At 62.0% G+C, this 16,334-nt stretch overlaps 1 protein-coding gene across 2 annotated transcripts; it reads right to left on the bottom strand.

Moving 5' to 3' along the window:
• Positions 1–16,272, bottom strand: SLC26A11 (solute carrier family 26 member 11). 2 transcript variants are annotated; one of them, XM_037063966.1, is made up of 17 exons: positions 16,173–16,272; positions 14,951–15,186; positions 14,285–14,477; positions 13,914–13,999; positions 11,961–12,040; positions 9,992–10,134; positions 7,728–7,903; positions 7,021–7,093; positions 6,725–6,775; positions 4,867–4,927; positions 4,148–4,203; positions 3,842–3,982; positions 2,843–2,970; positions 2,448–2,553; positions 1,893–2,026; positions 1,448–1,520; positions 1–780 (listed from the first exon to the last, which is right to left on the bottom strand). In XM_037063966.1, exons 2-17 carry the CDS (start codon positions 15,182–15,184, stop codon positions 689–691), a joined length of 1,827 nt encoding a protein of 608 aa, XP_036919861.1. In that variant the 5' UTR covers positions 15,185–15,186; positions 16,173–16,272; the 3' UTR covers positions 1–688. The 2 variants fall into 2 exon arrangements, with proteins under 2 accessions (XP_036919861.1, XP_036919871.1); XM_037063976.1 differs by having other exon boundaries at positions 14,951–15,193; positions 16,161–16,252.
• Positions 16,273–16,334: the final 62 nt, after the last annotated feature.

Below are 16,334 nucleotides of genomic sequence, written 5' to 3' on the forward strand. Positions count from 1 at the left end.
CTGTGTCTTCTCCGTTTATTATCACAATAAATAGCTCACAGCAATGACTGCAGGGAGAGGGGCCCGTGGCGCCACGGCGGCCTCAGCTCGTGCCCGTGACGCCGAGCACGTGCCGCGTGCTGGGGCAGGGGTCTGGGGCCACTGCCCACCGGGACGGGCCATGGTTTCCTGTGGTTCTCACAGTAAGCGTTTATGGTTTTTACAAAAACACCAAAGCTATGACGTTTTTTAATTTAAAAAACACAGAAGTAGCTGTGTGGACACCGTGTGATTGGGACGCCTTGGCTCTCTCCCCAGAACAGCCAGACACTGTCGTCCAAACCAGAATCGCAGAGACGCGGCCCCCACCCGGACCCCAGGGAGGCCCTGGGCTGCCGGGCCTCCGCCCAGGGGCCAGGCGGCCGCACCTGCTCCTTCCCTTGCCGTGGGTGTGTCTTGCTAGAAAGCTCACTCCACACCACTCTTCACAATGGGGCTCATGCCCCAGGACAGGAGGGGGTGATGCTACGGTTGTCCCAAAGGGAGCCAGGGAGTCACCCCCTGGGTCTCCACGCCCCGTTGCCTCCTTCCTCCACAGTGTCGCCACTCTGGCTTCCTCAGACCCTCCGGCCGGTCTGGCACCCAGCCTCACCAGGACAAGAGCCTTCTGCCAAACTCTCCAAACCTCGGCGTCCCCTCGGCGTCCCCATCAGGCCTTCAACAGGGCCACCGTGTGCTCCGGGACGGACTCGTCGCCGACGTTGTAGGGCTGGGTTCCCGGCTCCTGACTCAGGAATTTCTCTGCAAAGGATGACTCATTTCAGTGGAAACGAGCAGGGTCAGCCCACAGGAGGGGACCAACGGCCCGGTGTCAGGGTCCCCGGTCCACGTCCACGCACCTGTCATCACCACCTCGCCTTCCCTGCCACGGTGACCCTTTCTGGTGGGTGGGGACCAGTGTGTCACTGCCTCCCATGGAGGGGTGTCTGGGCTGCTTCCTCCCAGTGACAACACGGGCGAGGCTCAGCTATCAGGCCGAGCAGAAGCAGCCAGACCCAGTGACCCCTACACCCTGTCTCGTGTGGCGTGCTAGGGGGGCAGAGCCAACCACGGCGGGAGGAACAGGACAGCAGTCCCGCTGTGGGGGTCCCTGGACAGGGGCCAAGGGATGTTCTGGAACGAGGGGATCTGCTCCGCCTGCTTGGTGCACACCCAGCTGGGTCCAATCATTCAGAACCGAAACCGATGGGCGGGGTCTGCACGCTTCTCCGTGTGCAAACTGAACCTCTATGGAGACACACACTTGAGAAACGACCTCCAGCACCACAGGATCCGACTGCCTGTTCCTCACGTCCCCAAAACTGGACCCCAGCATCCAACCCTCAGGTCCCCCAGAGTCCTGTCCGCCGTCCCAGCCCATGCTGTGGGCAGGCTGGGCTGTCTTGCCCATGACCTTGCCTACACCCACCTGCTGCTTCCATGGTGGGGAAGTGCCAGACACCCCTCAGGTCAGCGGACAGCAGGGCTTGGAGGATGGACCCCTGTGGGACGGACAGATGTGAGTGCCAGGCAGTGAAGCCTCAGCTGCGGCCCGGGGACAGGCCAGCCTCGAGCTCAGCAGCGGTCTCTGGGCCGACTCCCCTGCCCCCACCCAGGGAGCCGGAGAGAAGACTGCCTCTGGAAGAGTGTCCAGGGGGCTTTTAAATGAGCACTTTCTGGAGGACACACAGGTGTGTGCCCCACAAACGGCACACAGACGTCCCAGGCGGACGGGCTGCCGTCCCGGCCGTGTGACCTTGGGCAGTCACTCAGCTCCCCTGGGCCTCAGCACGTTTGTGCCGACATAAGGGGCGATGACACTGGCCTCACGGCTGGCTGGGCGTGACCAGGGCCAGCTGCAGTGGGGTGCCCACCTGCAGGCCGACGAAGACGAGGGTGACGCCCGCCCTGTCGAAATCCTCCATCAGCTCGCTGAGCCCCAGCGCCACGGTGGCGTCCATGCTGCAGACACGGCTGCACTCCAGGATGGCGCAGCGTGGGGGCGACGCTGCGGAGACAGGCGTGGGCGGGTCACAGCTGGTGGAGGCGGCCATGGTGGGGAGGGGGGTGAAGGTGGGCTCAGGGGCCCAAGGCAGGAGCAGTGGTCTCCCTCCGAGGGACAGCCAGCCCTTCTCTCCCCGAACACCAGCCCCCAAGAGAAGGAGCAGGTCCTCGGGAACCAGTGTCAGGGAAGTGTCACCCTTGCTCTGGACTGTGTGCAGAAAGCCAGCGCCCTCTGGAATGAGAGGACCACACCTGGCCGCGGAGAATGCTGCTGAGATGCCCCCGACCCACTGGTCTACCCGGGGTGGGGGGGCAAGCCTGTCCCTGACAGAGGGCAGAGTCCTGAGGTCTGGCAGCAGGCTGGCACAGAGGGGACAGCAAGGAGCTCAGGGGTGACTGCGGCCAACCGTGCCTGGGCCACACACCTTCCAGAGCCCGGCTCACCACCACCTTCCGGAGGGCCTCAATGGCGGGGAAGTGCAGGCCGCTGGCTGGCTGCAGAATCAGCACCGGCCCCTCTCCGTCCAGTACCTGGGGACAGTGGTCGGGGGAAGCAGTGAGTCCTGGAGGCCAAAGAGACCAGCAGTGCCATGCTCGGGGTGGGACAGGGGGACAGGGGTCAGAGCCAGCCCAAGCCTTTGGCCCACACACCGCTGCCCTATGCAGTGGAGTGCCCCGTGCATTGTCCTGGCCTGCTAGCTGGCCCGTCACTCAGCAGTGCCTCAGGCCACGGCCTCACTGAAAGCTCGAAACTTAGGGCCAAGGGGTCCCACCCAGGGCTTGCTTCTCCCCTGGGGCCCAGGGCCAGCCCCTTCTGGACCTGAATCTTGGGTCTGGCTGCAGAGTACAGGAGAATCAGCGCTGACACCAGGGTCCCAGCCAGGATGCCATACTGCACCTCCCAGAAGCAGAGCAGGAAGGTCACGGCCAGGGGCAGTAAGTCCAGCCCTGGGAGGGGAGATGAGCCGCTGAGAGGCTGCTCGGCATGGAGCTGGGCTCCCAGCCACCAGCCGGCATGCACAGCTTTGCATGTGCCAAGTGGAGGCATCAGACCCCTACCAGCCCCCAGGTCCCCCCTGGCCGGAGACCTGGGACTCAGGAGCTGTGAATGGCCACGCTCGCTCAGGGACACATCAGAGGCAGAGGCACTCCCCGCCTGGACTGGGGGCAGCTGAGGCCTACCTGCCGGGGCCAAAACCACCTGCCCTCTGAGAGGTGGCCAACAGGGACAAAGGAAGAAGGAACTTGGGGACAGGGCCAGGTCTGGAAGTGACAGTCCAAGAGACCACCTGAGAGCCCTTAAGTGAGACACCTGACTTCTCTGCACTGGAGAAGGAGGTCCTAGGGCCGAGTGGTCAGGGTGGGGGTGGGTCCCAAGTTCGATCTCACACAGCTCGCTCAGACTGTCCCTCACCCTCTGGGCTGCACAAAGATGGGGATATGATGACACCCGAGCATCCCCACCCACCACGGCACGTGACCTAGTCACATTCCCTGCGTTTGAAGACCCCTGATGGGGGCGGGGATGGGGAGAAAGATGCTGAGTGAGCTGCAGAAGCCCCTTAACCACCAGGGGAAACGGACACTTGTTTCAGTGAAGGGGCCGCTGGCTCTGCAGGGACCTGGGACCCTGCTGGGCACCCCGGGGGAGAGGAGGCCCAACACACCATGGCGCTGGTTTAAGGTGCCCGTGGAAAGGGGCAGCCTGACCCTCGGACCCGACACCTCCCAGAAGCGTTCGGCCCTCCAGCTCCAAGCCGACCACTGTGGTTTGGAGGGAGGGCAGGGCCCTCATGCTGACTGGCGAGGAACTACGCACTCTTCACGCGCCACAGCGTCCCCACGATCGAGGTGTCCACCAGGGGGGCCACGGCCGTGATGATGACAGCCGCCAGAGCGGCCTTGGGGATGAAGTAGAAGACGGACGTCATGTAGTCCAGCGACAGCAGCACCAGGATGCCTGCAGGATGGACACTGCTGACCCCAGGCCCCTGCGCCTCCCACCAGGCGGGTGGTCTGCCCCCTGCCCCAGGGGGCACCGCTGGGCTCCGGGCCGGCTGCACTGGGACCCCTCCTTTCTCCTGTGTCACCGCCTGGGCACAGGGGCTCGGTGTGGGGGACTCACCTGTCACCAGGCCGCCTGCCGGGGTGCACACTCCCGACTGGGCATTCACGGCAGTCCTGGAAGGCAGCATGGGGACCCGTTAGTGGCAGTAAGAGAAAGGGAAGTGACTGTCCACACAGGCAGCTGGTCTCGGGATGGGGGGGGGCCCACTGGAACCATCGGGACCCCTAATCTTAAGAGAAACTGGAGTTTGGGGGTCCCTCACCAAAGGGGGATGTCCCAGACCCGGAACAACCCATGGGCGCGCCTGCCGGAAACGCAGCAAGAAATCCAGACGCCCCACAGGGCCTGCAGGACTGACCCCCACTGTGGGCGGGGCAGAGCCCCCTCCACCCCCACAGCTGGGCCCCAACGCAGCTCCGCAGCTGCTTAGGACAAGACCCTCGTCCCCTCCGATGGGAACCCCTCTAAGGGGAGGGGATCAGGACTCAGAGACACCAGGATGGACACAGAGGGACAACCACTCTGGGGACAGGCGAGAAGGCAATGTCTGCCAGCCGAGGACAGAGGTGTTGGGAGGAGCCAGCCCTGCCTGCACCCCCCACCCACTGCCAGGGTGCCAGACACACACCCCCCGAACCTTTCAGGGTTAGCCTCTAGCATACAGGCTAAAGAAAACCCGAGCAGACCCTGAGGGGAGCGGGGCTGGGAGCGGGACAGGACCCTCTGGCTGGGGCTGGGACCACCCAGAGGCACAGAGGAGGACAGCAGGCACTCACCGTCCAAAGCTGCCGGTGACCGGGAAGGACGAGAAAAAGGAGCCCAGCATGTTGGTCAGGCCTGGGGGGACAGGGAGGAGGTGGACATGTGGGGAGAGGGGGGGTGGCGCGGGGGAGGGGTGGTGGTGGTGGGAAGGAGGTGAAGCCAGAAGGAAACAGGAAGACGGAAGGCAGGGGGACCCCGAGGGGCGGCCCCTTCCTAATACTCTCACAGGGAAGGACAAAGAAACCCAGTTCCCTGGGTGGACCCACGTGCTCCGGCCTCGGCCGTGAGTAGACGTGGTGGAAACAGGCCCGCCTCCAGGAGAGAGAGCCCCAGAGTCGGGAGTTGGCTGCCACCCGCCATTCTCCAAGTTGAGGGGCGGGTCATGGCCAGCGAATGGTCTTCCCCACGTGACGATGACGACCCCACACAGAACGGAACCCACACCTGGGGCTGGGACCCGGGACCCAAGGACGTCAGCCCACGCCTGTCCATCGGCCCACAGCGTCCGTCTCATCTGGGAACCTTCCCACAGGCCATGGTCTCCCTGCCCCACAGAGCCCACAGCGGGGCCCCAGGCCCAGGTCCAGCTAGGGTGGTCTCCACTTAGAACCAGGCCCTTGGGGGGCCTGCAGCCCACGCCCTAAGATCAGGGGCAGACAGCAGCAGGTGTGGCCCCAGCTCCGCAGGACTCAGGTGGGGACCCTCCCCGGGCCAGCCTCCCGCTCTGCACTGGCCGAGAGCTGCCTGCCTGGCACCCCCGGCTGGTCGCCTCCGTCTGGGCTGCACCCCAGACCCCCGCACCATCAGGAGCGGGCTCCGAACTCCTGGCAGACGTGAGGACGAGCAGCTCTGCGGGCTCCCAGGGAGCACCTGCGGGTGGGCACATGGGTCGGTCGTTCTCTGTCCAGGGGAGCGATTCCTGGGACAGCCCAGTTCCACTGACCCACGGGGCAACTCCCCATCCACCCGGAGCTCAGAGAGCAGCAGGGGAGCCCCCCTGGGACCCCACGGCCGGGGTCCCAGACGCTGCCCTGACGAGGTTCCTGGTCGACCTCTGGGAAGGGGCCCGGCGGTGCGGCCCAGGAAGCCCCTGCCCACGCGAGAGGGGTACGAGAAGGCCCAGCACCCACAAAATGAAAAACAGAAATGCCAGCCCTGGCCGGCGTGGCTCCACCAGCTGGGCGCTGCCCGACGAAGCCTCACTGTGACCACCGCTGCCACGGGGCCAACTCCGGCAGGGCGCCTGTTCAAGCCCCGGACGCTGATCAGTGTGTCTCTCCCTTTCTTTCTCCCTCCCTTTCCTCTAAAAGTAAATGTATAAAGTCTTTTAAAAATTTTTTAAAAACAAAAATAAAAACAGCAGGGATAACCAAAATGAAGATTGGTGCTGTGGTCTCCAAACGAACCACCACAGGGGCGGGTACACAAAGACAACAGAAAACAAAGTGCGATGCCTGTGCAGGCGCCCCACCCACAGCCGGGCAGCCCCCGGCTGCACGGCGCCACCTGCCGGCTGGAGGGAGGCCGCTGGCGGGGCCAAGGCCCACCGAGGGGCTACCTGGCCACACCCTTCAGCACTCGGACCCCCGAGGAGAAACGTCCTGGGCACCTGCTGGCATAAAACGGGACACAGACCTCAGGGTCTGGCCCACGGCAGGGGCTCGGAATGGGCACTAAGTGCCAGCTCCCTGCTCTGGGCAGGTAGAGAGGGTCCCCTGGAGACCTGAGAGTGGGTCCACCCTGATGCTGCCAACGCCTGACCCAGGCCCACCCGGGCTTCCTGCTCCTCACTGTGACCACCACCGCCACTGGCCCAACTCCAGAGGGCGCACACGCGTGCCCGGCCTCGGAGAAGCGGCGCTGGGGTCTCACCGATGGACAGCAGCTCCTGGTTGGTGTTGATGCGGTAATTGTTTTGAGACGCTACAGAGAAGAGATGATAAAAACACTGTCACTAAGCAGATGACATCAGTGGGAAAATGTTCATGAAATGAACACACAGGCCACATGTGTCCACCTACGACCCCAAGCTTTGTATACAAACAGATCAACGCATCTGAAACACGCACACGACTGTGTGTGAGGACATGCCTGTGAGTCTCAGAACACAAAGGCAGGCAGGGTGTGAGGAGGGCACGGGGGGCGGTGCAGGGGGCAGGGCACCTCACCAAAGGATCTGGCCACGGCGATGCTCTCCAGGAGACCCATGAGGGGCACGACGGCCAGCCCGGCCCCCATGTCCTGGGAGAGGGAGGAGAGGACGCACGGCTGTGGCCACTCCAGAGCGGCTTCCCTTCCGGAGCAGGAGCGGCTCAGGGTCGAACCGGGGATCACTTTGCAGCACATCCCGCTCCCCCACCTGCCTTTGTTCTTCGTCTTTCTGGTTATTTTTTGGGGGGGACCCTAGAAGCTACATCTCGGGGCTTTCATGCATCTTGGTTGTGACTTAGAGAACTGCACTCCTTCGAAGTCAACCGCCCGCCGGCCCTGACTTGGGAAGCCTTGCAGACCCCAGATGTGGCGGTGGAGCAAGCCTGTGGGCCTGGAGGCGGGGCCGGGAGACGGCACAACCAAGGCGGCCTCTCCCGACTGGACAAGGAGCAGGAGGCAGCGAATCCCCGCCCCGCCAGCGTGCACAGTGGCAGGAATACCCCAGCCCAAGGCAGGAAAGTCGGCGTGGGAACCCCTGAGGCTGGGCCCCATCCATCTGGAGTTCCCTCCCGCCGGCCCCTACACCCACAGACGCCCCTTCGTGTGGTGAGCTCCTAGCTGAGCTCAGGGCTCCCTGCCACCAAGCAGGTGGATGAGGGACAGAACCAGGCCCAGGGGCCACGGCGGCTGCAGCCAGGCTGGCCTGGCTCCTGTCTCCACTCACCTGCACCATCTCGGTGAAGGAGACTGTGCCGTTGGCAGTGGACAGAGAGAAGGGAGGGACCTGCAGGGGAGGGAGCCCCTCGACTATCTTCCCAGTGAGGATGAATGGCTGGCACCCAGTCACCTCGAAGGAGTAGGCGATCAGCGCCGCAAAGGAGACCACCAGGGCATTTCGAGCTAGGACAGAGAGAGAGGCCTGTGGGTGGCACCCCCACGTTCTGGGGGAGGAGGCGGAAGACCCCGCTCCAGCCACCACCCCGTGCACTCCAGCCTGGGGACACTGGGGACGCAGGGGGGACATTCGTGGCACAACGAACTCATGACACCGTGGGGAATGCACTGAGGCGGGACAGGACAGGCAGCACACAGCGTCATCCACCGGTCACGGGGCCCGCAGAGCCAGCTGTGCAGCAGAAGCCCTTTGAGATCAGATGGCCCCGGGCAGTTCTGCTTTGAAGCAGCACGGGGTGAGAGCTTTCCCGGCACCTGAGAGCACTGAACCTGGACAAAGTGCGTGGGGAACGGCGTGTGCGTGTGCAGACGGCCTCAGGCCGAGGTCCGGGAAACGAAAACCTGAGCATCTGACGTGAAAACATACATGCCGGGTGGAGCGGCACACGGATCAGATACTGAGGTGGGGGTGGCCCGTGACCCGGAAGGCGGTGCACACGCCACCCAAGACGCGCCCAGAGCGCAGACGGGCCCTGACGGGCTGCACGGAACCATGTGGCCGTCCCAAGGAGCCGATCTGCACGCAGCAGACCCACATGGGAGCCCGTGCTGGGGGGGGGGGGGGGCAGCACCCAGGCTCAAAGAAATAGCGGCCGAATCATCATGCTCCAAATTCGACGAAAACTGCCAACTCGCATCTCCCAGAAGCCCAGTGACCTCCGAGAAGAAATGGGGGTGGGGAGAACAAGCTACAAGACACATCTTAGTTAGACAACCTGTGACAGTGTCACACCAGTGACAGAACCGTGAACGCGGCTGGAGAAAAAGGCCACACAGAGAGGGACGGAGATAAGAATGACAGAAGACGTCCTGTCACACAGGAGGCAGGATGGAAGACACAGCAGTACCTTAAAGTACCAAAAGGGGGCGCCTGGCCAGGGAGCTCAGTTGGTTAGTGTCCTCCCGATACACCAAGGTTGTGGGTTCAATCCCCAGTCAGGGCACATGCAAGAATCAGCCAACAAATGCTTCAGTACGTGGAATAGCAACTCGATACATCTTTCTCTCTCGTGTCCTCTCTCTAAAATCAATACACTTTAAAAAAAACGTTTTGTAAGATTTTATTAACTTATTTTTAGAGAGAGAGAGAGAGAGAAACATCAATGTGTGGTTGCCTCTCACACACCCCCAGTTGGGAACCTGGCAGGCATGCGCCCCGACTGGGAATCGAACTGCTGACCCTTAGGTTCACAGGCCAGCACTGGATCCACTGAGCTACACCAACCAGGGCTAACTTCAATGAAATTTTTAAAACATTAAAAAGGAAATAAAGTACGGAAGGGTCAGGGGAGACCTGTCTAGAATTCTACATCTAGCAAAACCACCTTCCAAATATGAGAGCGAAATAAAGACGTTGGCAGAGCCATCGAAGCTGAGAAACGCATCGCCAGCGACCTGCACCACAGGGACCCGGGAGGGGTCCTCGGGGCGGCAGGAAGGCACCAGTGGAGCGTCCGCACAAAGGAAGGGCGGACCCCCGGGCGGACGCAAGGCCCTCTGTTCTTCAAGGTGCGTGGAAAGTGAGACCCCGGTCCTGGGGAGGAAACCGCATCGCAGCAACGGCACGAAGGCGCTCCTGCCCACGTCGAGTGGAAGGCACGCGTGGGCAGGTGAGGAAGGACGCTGTACATGTGTGACGCCCATGCCCCTCCACCCCGGGGAGCCTCAGCCCCTACTCACGCTTCCAGTCTGCAGAACAGGGTCCGGTGAGCGACTCTGGGGACTGGGGCCCACCTGAGCAGCTGGAAGTGACTTAAGGGCTGAATTGAACAACCCCTCTTCCCACAGCCACTGGTTTTTGTGGCTGAGAAGGAGCAGGGCCGAGTGCGGTGTGATTCCCATGTCCCCTGAGCTCCGAGAAGGTCCCGTGCACACCTGTGCTTCCTTAGTGTCCTGTCCCTGCCTTCCTCTCTGGGAGTCACCAACTGGTAGCTGAGGCTCGGGGACCTCTGAGGAAAGGTCCCTACCTACCCAGAGATGGCCCCCGACCAGTGGATGGCCGGGGAGCAGGTCCCCGGCCGGAGGGCCCCTTACCTGTCGTGGCGGTCCAAACCAGCCCGCAGCTGATGCGCATGCCGGTGGGCATGTCGTGGTAGGAAGGAGGCACGTGGTCCCGCATCATCTTCAGCATGACCAGCAGCAGCATGCATACCATCCCCAGCACGACGTCGCCCGCCCTGCAGACGGACGCCGGTCACCGCCCAGCCTGGCCAAGGGCACAGTGTCGGGAGCCAACCTGCACCCGTCCCTTGACACAGTCAGGACAGATGAGATGCATCTGCACAGCAGGGGCAACTGTGGCTGGACTTCCGGTCTCTCTCTTCCTGCATGTGTGTTGTTGAGATTAATAGGTGGGATTTTTAGACACCTGCATTTCAAGGTCAACGATCCTCAGAATTCCAATGAAGTTGTACGAAATGATTTCTTGGCGAGAGAGCAAAGTGCCCCCTGATGGGGTAGCCCCCAAACGTCTAAAAGTTGATGGAGTCACAACCCCTCCTCTACCTTGGACAGGAATATATGTTAATGGGATTAAACAGGTAAAGAAGCAGGAGAAGCTGGTTGACTATTACAAACTAAGCACGTAGAAACAATTACCAAGGAGTCAGAGTCCACAGTACATAAAGAAACATTCTAGACAGAAAGATAGATAAGTTAGACAGCACAAAGGCCTTATAATAACTTTCCTATAACCTCTGTTCACTCTCTGTTCATATCCTTTTGCCCCACGCCAAATTCTAAGAACTAAAATAAACAATGAGACACTTACACTCTGTCCATACAGCTATTTCTAATTGTCTGATTAATGGCTCTCCTGGTCAAAACAACCGTTGCTTAACGTAACTGAATCTATGGAAATGCTTGTCCTTTTCCTGATTATCTCTGTATTGTTTTTTTCTGCTTAACCGATCATGCCACGCACCTGTTCCTTTAATGTTATACAACAATCTCTATAAAAATAAAGCCTAGATCAAACTCTGTGAGTTCGGCCAGACACTCAGAGGCTGGCTGTTCTCTGGTGTCCAACCGGGTGTCCAACTTGTCATTAGTCACCTGCACCGTCCATCCTTCGGGGACCCTGAGACCTGCCGAGGCTGGACCCCGGCAGCACACGCCTCCTGGCCCATAAGTGATCCTTCTGCTGAAAAGCCTCCTCTCCCCATTGCGGTTCTAGAAAAACGTTTTCGCATTTTCCTAGGAAATCCACACCCCTGTTCTCCTCCAAAACTCGGTAGGTGCACGGGTCGGTGCAGGATCGGGAGCCGAGGCAGCAGCCACAGAGGCAGCAGGGCTGCAGCCCCCATTTCTGGTCACGTGGTTCCCTGGGCTGCACAGGCCTCATCAGTTCCAGAAGGTTCACTCCTGACAACCTAGGATGGTCTCTATCCCGTCACTCTCCATTTCTGACCCCCCACTGGCGACGCGCATCCCTGGGCTCTGCCTCCCAGAGCAGCACCTCCTTCCCTCGGATTGCTCCTTCCACCAGAGGCATCTTGGCTTCCAGCTGGACTCATCTGCAGGGTCTCCTGTTTGCCTCTTTGGCCTGCCCGCCCCTGGGAGTGACCCCTCCACAGAGAGATCGCTTGAGGCAGGAGCCCTGGTTCCCACCCTGCCCGACCTGCCAGCCATCGCTTGGGCACCAGCACCACCTACTGGCCTCCGTCTCCCTCCTGCTCTGCGCTCTCTCTTCCTCAGAACTACAGGCTTTTCGAGACTGCCTGACCCGCCTCTACGACCAGGTCTCTTTCCTACTGTTACCTGCAAGACAGGCTCCTCGCCGGGCCACAGGGTCCGGCTCTCAGGTCGCCCAGGGCAGACTCCTCCCCTTCCCCGTGCACCTGACCTATTCAACAGACTGGCTGCTCAGCTCTCTGGTGGTCCTGCCAGCGCCGCCGCTGGTCCCCCTGCGGGCGCAGCAAGGCCCCCGAGGATGCAACAAATGCCAGGCGGAGTGGCGGGGAAGGGGCCGGGAGTGGGGGACAAACAGACGCCAGCGGGATACCTGGTCTGTCCGATGTTGTGGAAGGTGTAGTACACCTGCAGGAAGAACTGTCGCGGGATGTGCTGTAGCCCCAGCAGGTTCTGTGCAAACACAGAAGCTCCGATTGGTCAGCCTTCCCCACACGGGCCCCTCCGGGAGACCGCCTGCCCATTCCCCCCGCCAGGTCAAAGCTACCCTCAGGGGAAAGGGCATTTCATAAAGCCGGGGGTAAATGACACACCCTGGCCAATTATTTACATTTCTGGGAAAACGGGCGATCTCAAAGCAGGGAGATAGGTTCGACTGTGCAGCGGTCCTATGCACAGCCCGGCCCGCCCGGTACGCAGTCCCTATTGCCATTGGCTGTCAGCCGCATCTGACACTAAGCAGCCCGCCCCCCCGCCACGTAGACCCTGCCACCATTGGCCCCAGGCTCTGTCCACCACTCGGAGGCCCGCCCCTGGCACCACCCCCTGCCGGGAGGGACAATTACAAAGGGCAGACTCCGCGGCAACACCTCCCGGATCCCAGAGTAGCTGGGGGACCGGACCTCCCACTGGAAACTGGGTCCCCAAAAGGGAACAGGGGCCCCACTCTGTGCTTCAGTCCTTTATCCATTTGGAGACCAGGCGGGGAGCGTCTGAGGGGGAGCCCGGGTCCACGCTCCAAGGCGGTCAGCTCCCAGGACCCCAACCCGTGCACACACAGCCCCGAAGGGAAAGGGCATAGAGGTGGGCAGACACGGGCTGGGGCCACTGTCCTGGGGAGGTCTGGGGGACCCCCACTGGCAGCACAGCCCAGGGGCTCTCTCAGGTGGCTGCTGCAACCTGGACTTCTGGGACCTGGGGTCTCAGTATCAATGCAACAAGCAGCCACCCTCTGTGCCCATTATGTTCACGTAAATCGCCATCGCTGGTGAAACATGGAGGGCCTCGTTTGCTGATAAAGAACAGACCAACCCACGGCACAGCACCGGACAAACTCAGCGCGCCCTGTGCTTCCCCCGGCACGCCCCACCCCCTGCAGGAGGCACCACCCCCGCCTCTCTCCGCTGGCAGCTTCTTCCTCCCTCCCTGCAGGTAATGACGCACCTACCTCCCACGGGTGTCATGAGGATGAAACGCAGGAGCGCGCCGACCCCAGTACCTCGCACACGGGAGGAGGAGGACTGCTTTGTTTTCACACCCCTCCCCTCCTTGGTGTTCTCTCCCTGGGGAACCTCAGGGGCCAGCAGGGGGCAGAGCCTTGCAGGGGGCACCGGGTGGGGAGGGGCTGCCATGGTGAGGCCAGGACACCAGGAGGAGCAAAGGGGTGTGTGTGTGTGTGTGTGTGTGTGTGTGGTCACCAGGAGGAGCAAAGGGGTGTGTGTGTGTGTGTGTGTTTGTGTGGTCACCAGGAGGAGCAAAGGTGTGTGTGTGTGTGTGTGTGTGGTCACCAGGAGGAGCAAAGGTGTGTGTGTGTGTGTGTGTGGTCACCAGGAGGAGCAAAGGTGTCTGTGTGTCTGCCAGGGCCAGTGCCCTGGGCTCCGCCTATGCTGTTGGGCCAGCTCAGGCTGCACTTCCAACCGAGCGAGCACTCACTTGCCCGAGACGGAGCAAAGCCAGCGCCTGCTCTGAAAATCTGAAAGCTACCAGAGGCTGAGTAAACCATTCCTGTACTTGTAATGATGTGTAAACGTAAATATAAAGCAGCACTGCATTTCGAAAATATTAAGCGCAGATTTTAAAGAAAACATGAGATGAAATCCACCACATTAGCGTGGGGAGTACCTTGCTGGAAATTGGCAGTGCGCTCTAGAGAGAGAACAGGGCGGCTCTGTGAGCTGAGCCCAGCACCACGGCGGGCGTCCTGTCCGCCCACCCTGTGGGCTTCCTGCTCTAGACTCTGACCGTCACTCGACATCTCCCCCAGGGCTCACTGTTCCAGGAGACCCTGGGAGCAGCGCCCTGAGCTCTGAGCTCTGGAACCGCTCACCTTGATCTGCCCGAAGCCAATGGTGATGGCGGCAGCAGAAGTGAAGCCTTTGATGACGGGGCAGGAGATGAAGTCCAGCAGGATCCCTGAGGGGTGAGGGGGGAGCACTGAGCTGGCCCCAGAGGACTCAGGTGGACACGGGCTGGGAGAGGGGTGTGGGTGGGGCGGGCGCACCATCCAGTTGGTTTGGAGAGCAGGAAGGGTGCAAGGCACTGGGCTCTCCTCCAAGGAGCACGGCCCCCAAGCAAAATGGCGGGGCAGGGGCTGGGGCACCCCCATCCCACCCTCATAGGGCTAGCCCTTGCAATGCCAAGAAAGAAATGTCGAGGGCAGGGCACCCGCCCCCCGGCAGGAAGGCCCGGGGGTCTCACCCAGGCCCAGGAAGCTCATGGCCAACTGGATGCAGCCCGACAAGAAGGCCAGCAGCACAGCGTAGGCAGGCTCGTGGAAGGTGTAGGAGGAGACCAGGAGGGACATGATAGCTGTGGGGCCCAGCGTCACGTCCCGGGAGGTGCCCAGGAGTAAATACACAAAGCACCCCATGAAGGCAGAGTACAGGCCGTACTGTTGGGGAGAGAAAGCTGTGAGCTCCCTCCCAGGAGGCAGGCTCACGGGGTGGCTGGTGCAGGTGTCCGAGGGGCCCCATGTGGACCCAGGGCGCCCTGGCGACCACAGGCAGGAAAACCGCTCTCTCTCCCTCTCCTACCCACGCAGCCCGACCTGCAACCTTCGGGGGTCCTTTGCTCTACCAGCCGTAAAAGCGTGCGGACATCGGGGTCTGCCTCTGAGCATCCCACTGGCCCCATCAGGCACCCCAGGGCCAGCTGGGTGCCCGTGTGGCTGTGTGACAAGGGTAGTTACAGTGCTGTGTCTGCCCAAGGGCAGTCACGTGCTCTAGGCTGTAACCAAAGAGTCTCGAGCCCGGGGCACCCCTGTCTGGAGGCAATGCTGTGCATTCCTGCTGAGCCTCTGGGCGGGCACTGAGGCCCAGAGAGGGGTCAGGCAGTGTGGAGGGGGCATGGGGGCAGACCCCTCACCTGGGCCGGGAGCCCGGCCACCTCGGCATAGGCCAGCGCCTGGGGTATGACTGTGAGCCCGACCGAGAGCCCCGCAATGAAGTCCATCTTCAGCCACTGCATGGAGTAGTCGGGCAGCCAGGCCAGGATGGGCAGCCACTTCTGCAGGGTTGCCCGGGAGCAGCAGCAGGCCATCGGGGCCAGGCCAGGCGGCCAGGGATTGCCCCGGTCCATCGCCTTCAAAGATGACGACATGCCTGTGGAGGGGCACACAGACCAGCGATCAGGGTCTGGGCTTCAGAGACCCCAGCAATAGGGAGAGGATCCAGGAGAGACCTCATCTGTCTGTCTGTCTGCCTCTAGACAGAGTGTGTGTGTGTGTGTGTTGGGGTTTAGCCACCTGGGTTAGGGAGCCTCAACCGATGATGGAACCCCCTCATCCCCCCCCCCTGCTCTCACTGAATCCCACCTGCCTACACCCCACCTGCTCTCCCTCCATCAATGCTCGCCAGGAAGAACACACTCACCGATTTCTCAATGAGAAGACTCGACACTAATTACACTCAAGCTTTGTACTCAGGAAGAGAATTTGTTTCCTTTTTTTTTCCCCTTTCTGTGAGAATCCAACTGCAGAGAGAGGCAGGTTCATGGGGGGGACCCCTTGTCTGGCTGCTGGGGTGTGGGGGGGACTGGAAGCCCTGAGGAGCCCCGATTTTCTAAGTGCGCACTAAGGCCCACTGCGGCGCTGACGCGGGGCTGGAGCTGGGGGGCTCTCCCACACTGAGGCTGCGCGTTACTCCAACCCCCACCTGTGGCATTCGCATCCCTAGAGGGGCCCCAAGAATTCTAGTTGGTTCTGGAAAAACGGCAACGGCCCCTCCACCAATTCCAAGTGCGCAGCATCTGCCAGAGGCACCCCCATCCCCGGGCCCCCGCGGGGTCGCTCTGGGAGGAACCATCCCCCTCCCCGGGAGCCTATCCCGGCCCATGGGGACTAAGAATGAGGACCCCACACCAGCCGACGATCCGCAGCCGACGATCCGCAGCCCACAGACCCCAGCAAGACCAAAGGCGGTAGGGACTTGGGTAGAGATGCGGTCGGTGGGCAGCGGGGGTCCCCGAGGGAGGCGCCGCGGGGCGTGCCGCCCGCCGCGTTGGTCGCCCCCGGCGACCCCGGCCGGTCCCCGGCAGTGCGCCCACCCCACCCGGGCCCCTCACCACCCCCCATCCTCCGCGGGCTCACCGAGAACTGCAGCCTCACCAAGAGCCGCAGCAGCAGGTCTCCCCTCGTCGCCGCAGCGGCGTCCGCAGGAACGCTCGGGAGGGGGAGCGGGAGGCGGGACAAAGGCGGGGCCCGGAGCCTCGTGACCGTGCGGGGCGGGGCCCGTCGCTCACGTGACCGTCG

This window comes from Sturnira hondurensis, unplaced genomic scaffold (assembly GCF_014824575.4).
Source record: "Sturnira hondurensis isolate 20B ecotype Veracruz unplaced genomic scaffold, ASM1482457v3 Scaffold0001221, whole genome shotgun sequence".
Classification (NCBI taxonomy): Eukaryota; Metazoa; Chordata; class Mammalia; order Chiroptera; family Phyllostomidae; genus Sturnira; species Sturnira hondurensis.

Bases quoted from the DNA above. Each gene is read 5' to 3' on its own strand.
- SLC26A11 (XM_037063966.1), bottom strand. From the start codon at position 15,184: ATGTCGTCATCTTTGAAGGCGATGGACCGGGGCAATCCCTGGCCGCCT. The intron at 2,554-2,842 runs GTCCAGAAGGGG...CACTGTCCCCAG, and splicing joins CAGCCAGACCCAAGATTCAG to GTACTGGACGGAGAGGGGCC. The intron at 781-1,447 runs GTGGGTGTAGGC...CATCCTTTGCAG, and splicing joins CCCCACCATGGAAGCAGCAG to AGAAATTCCTGAGTCAGGAG.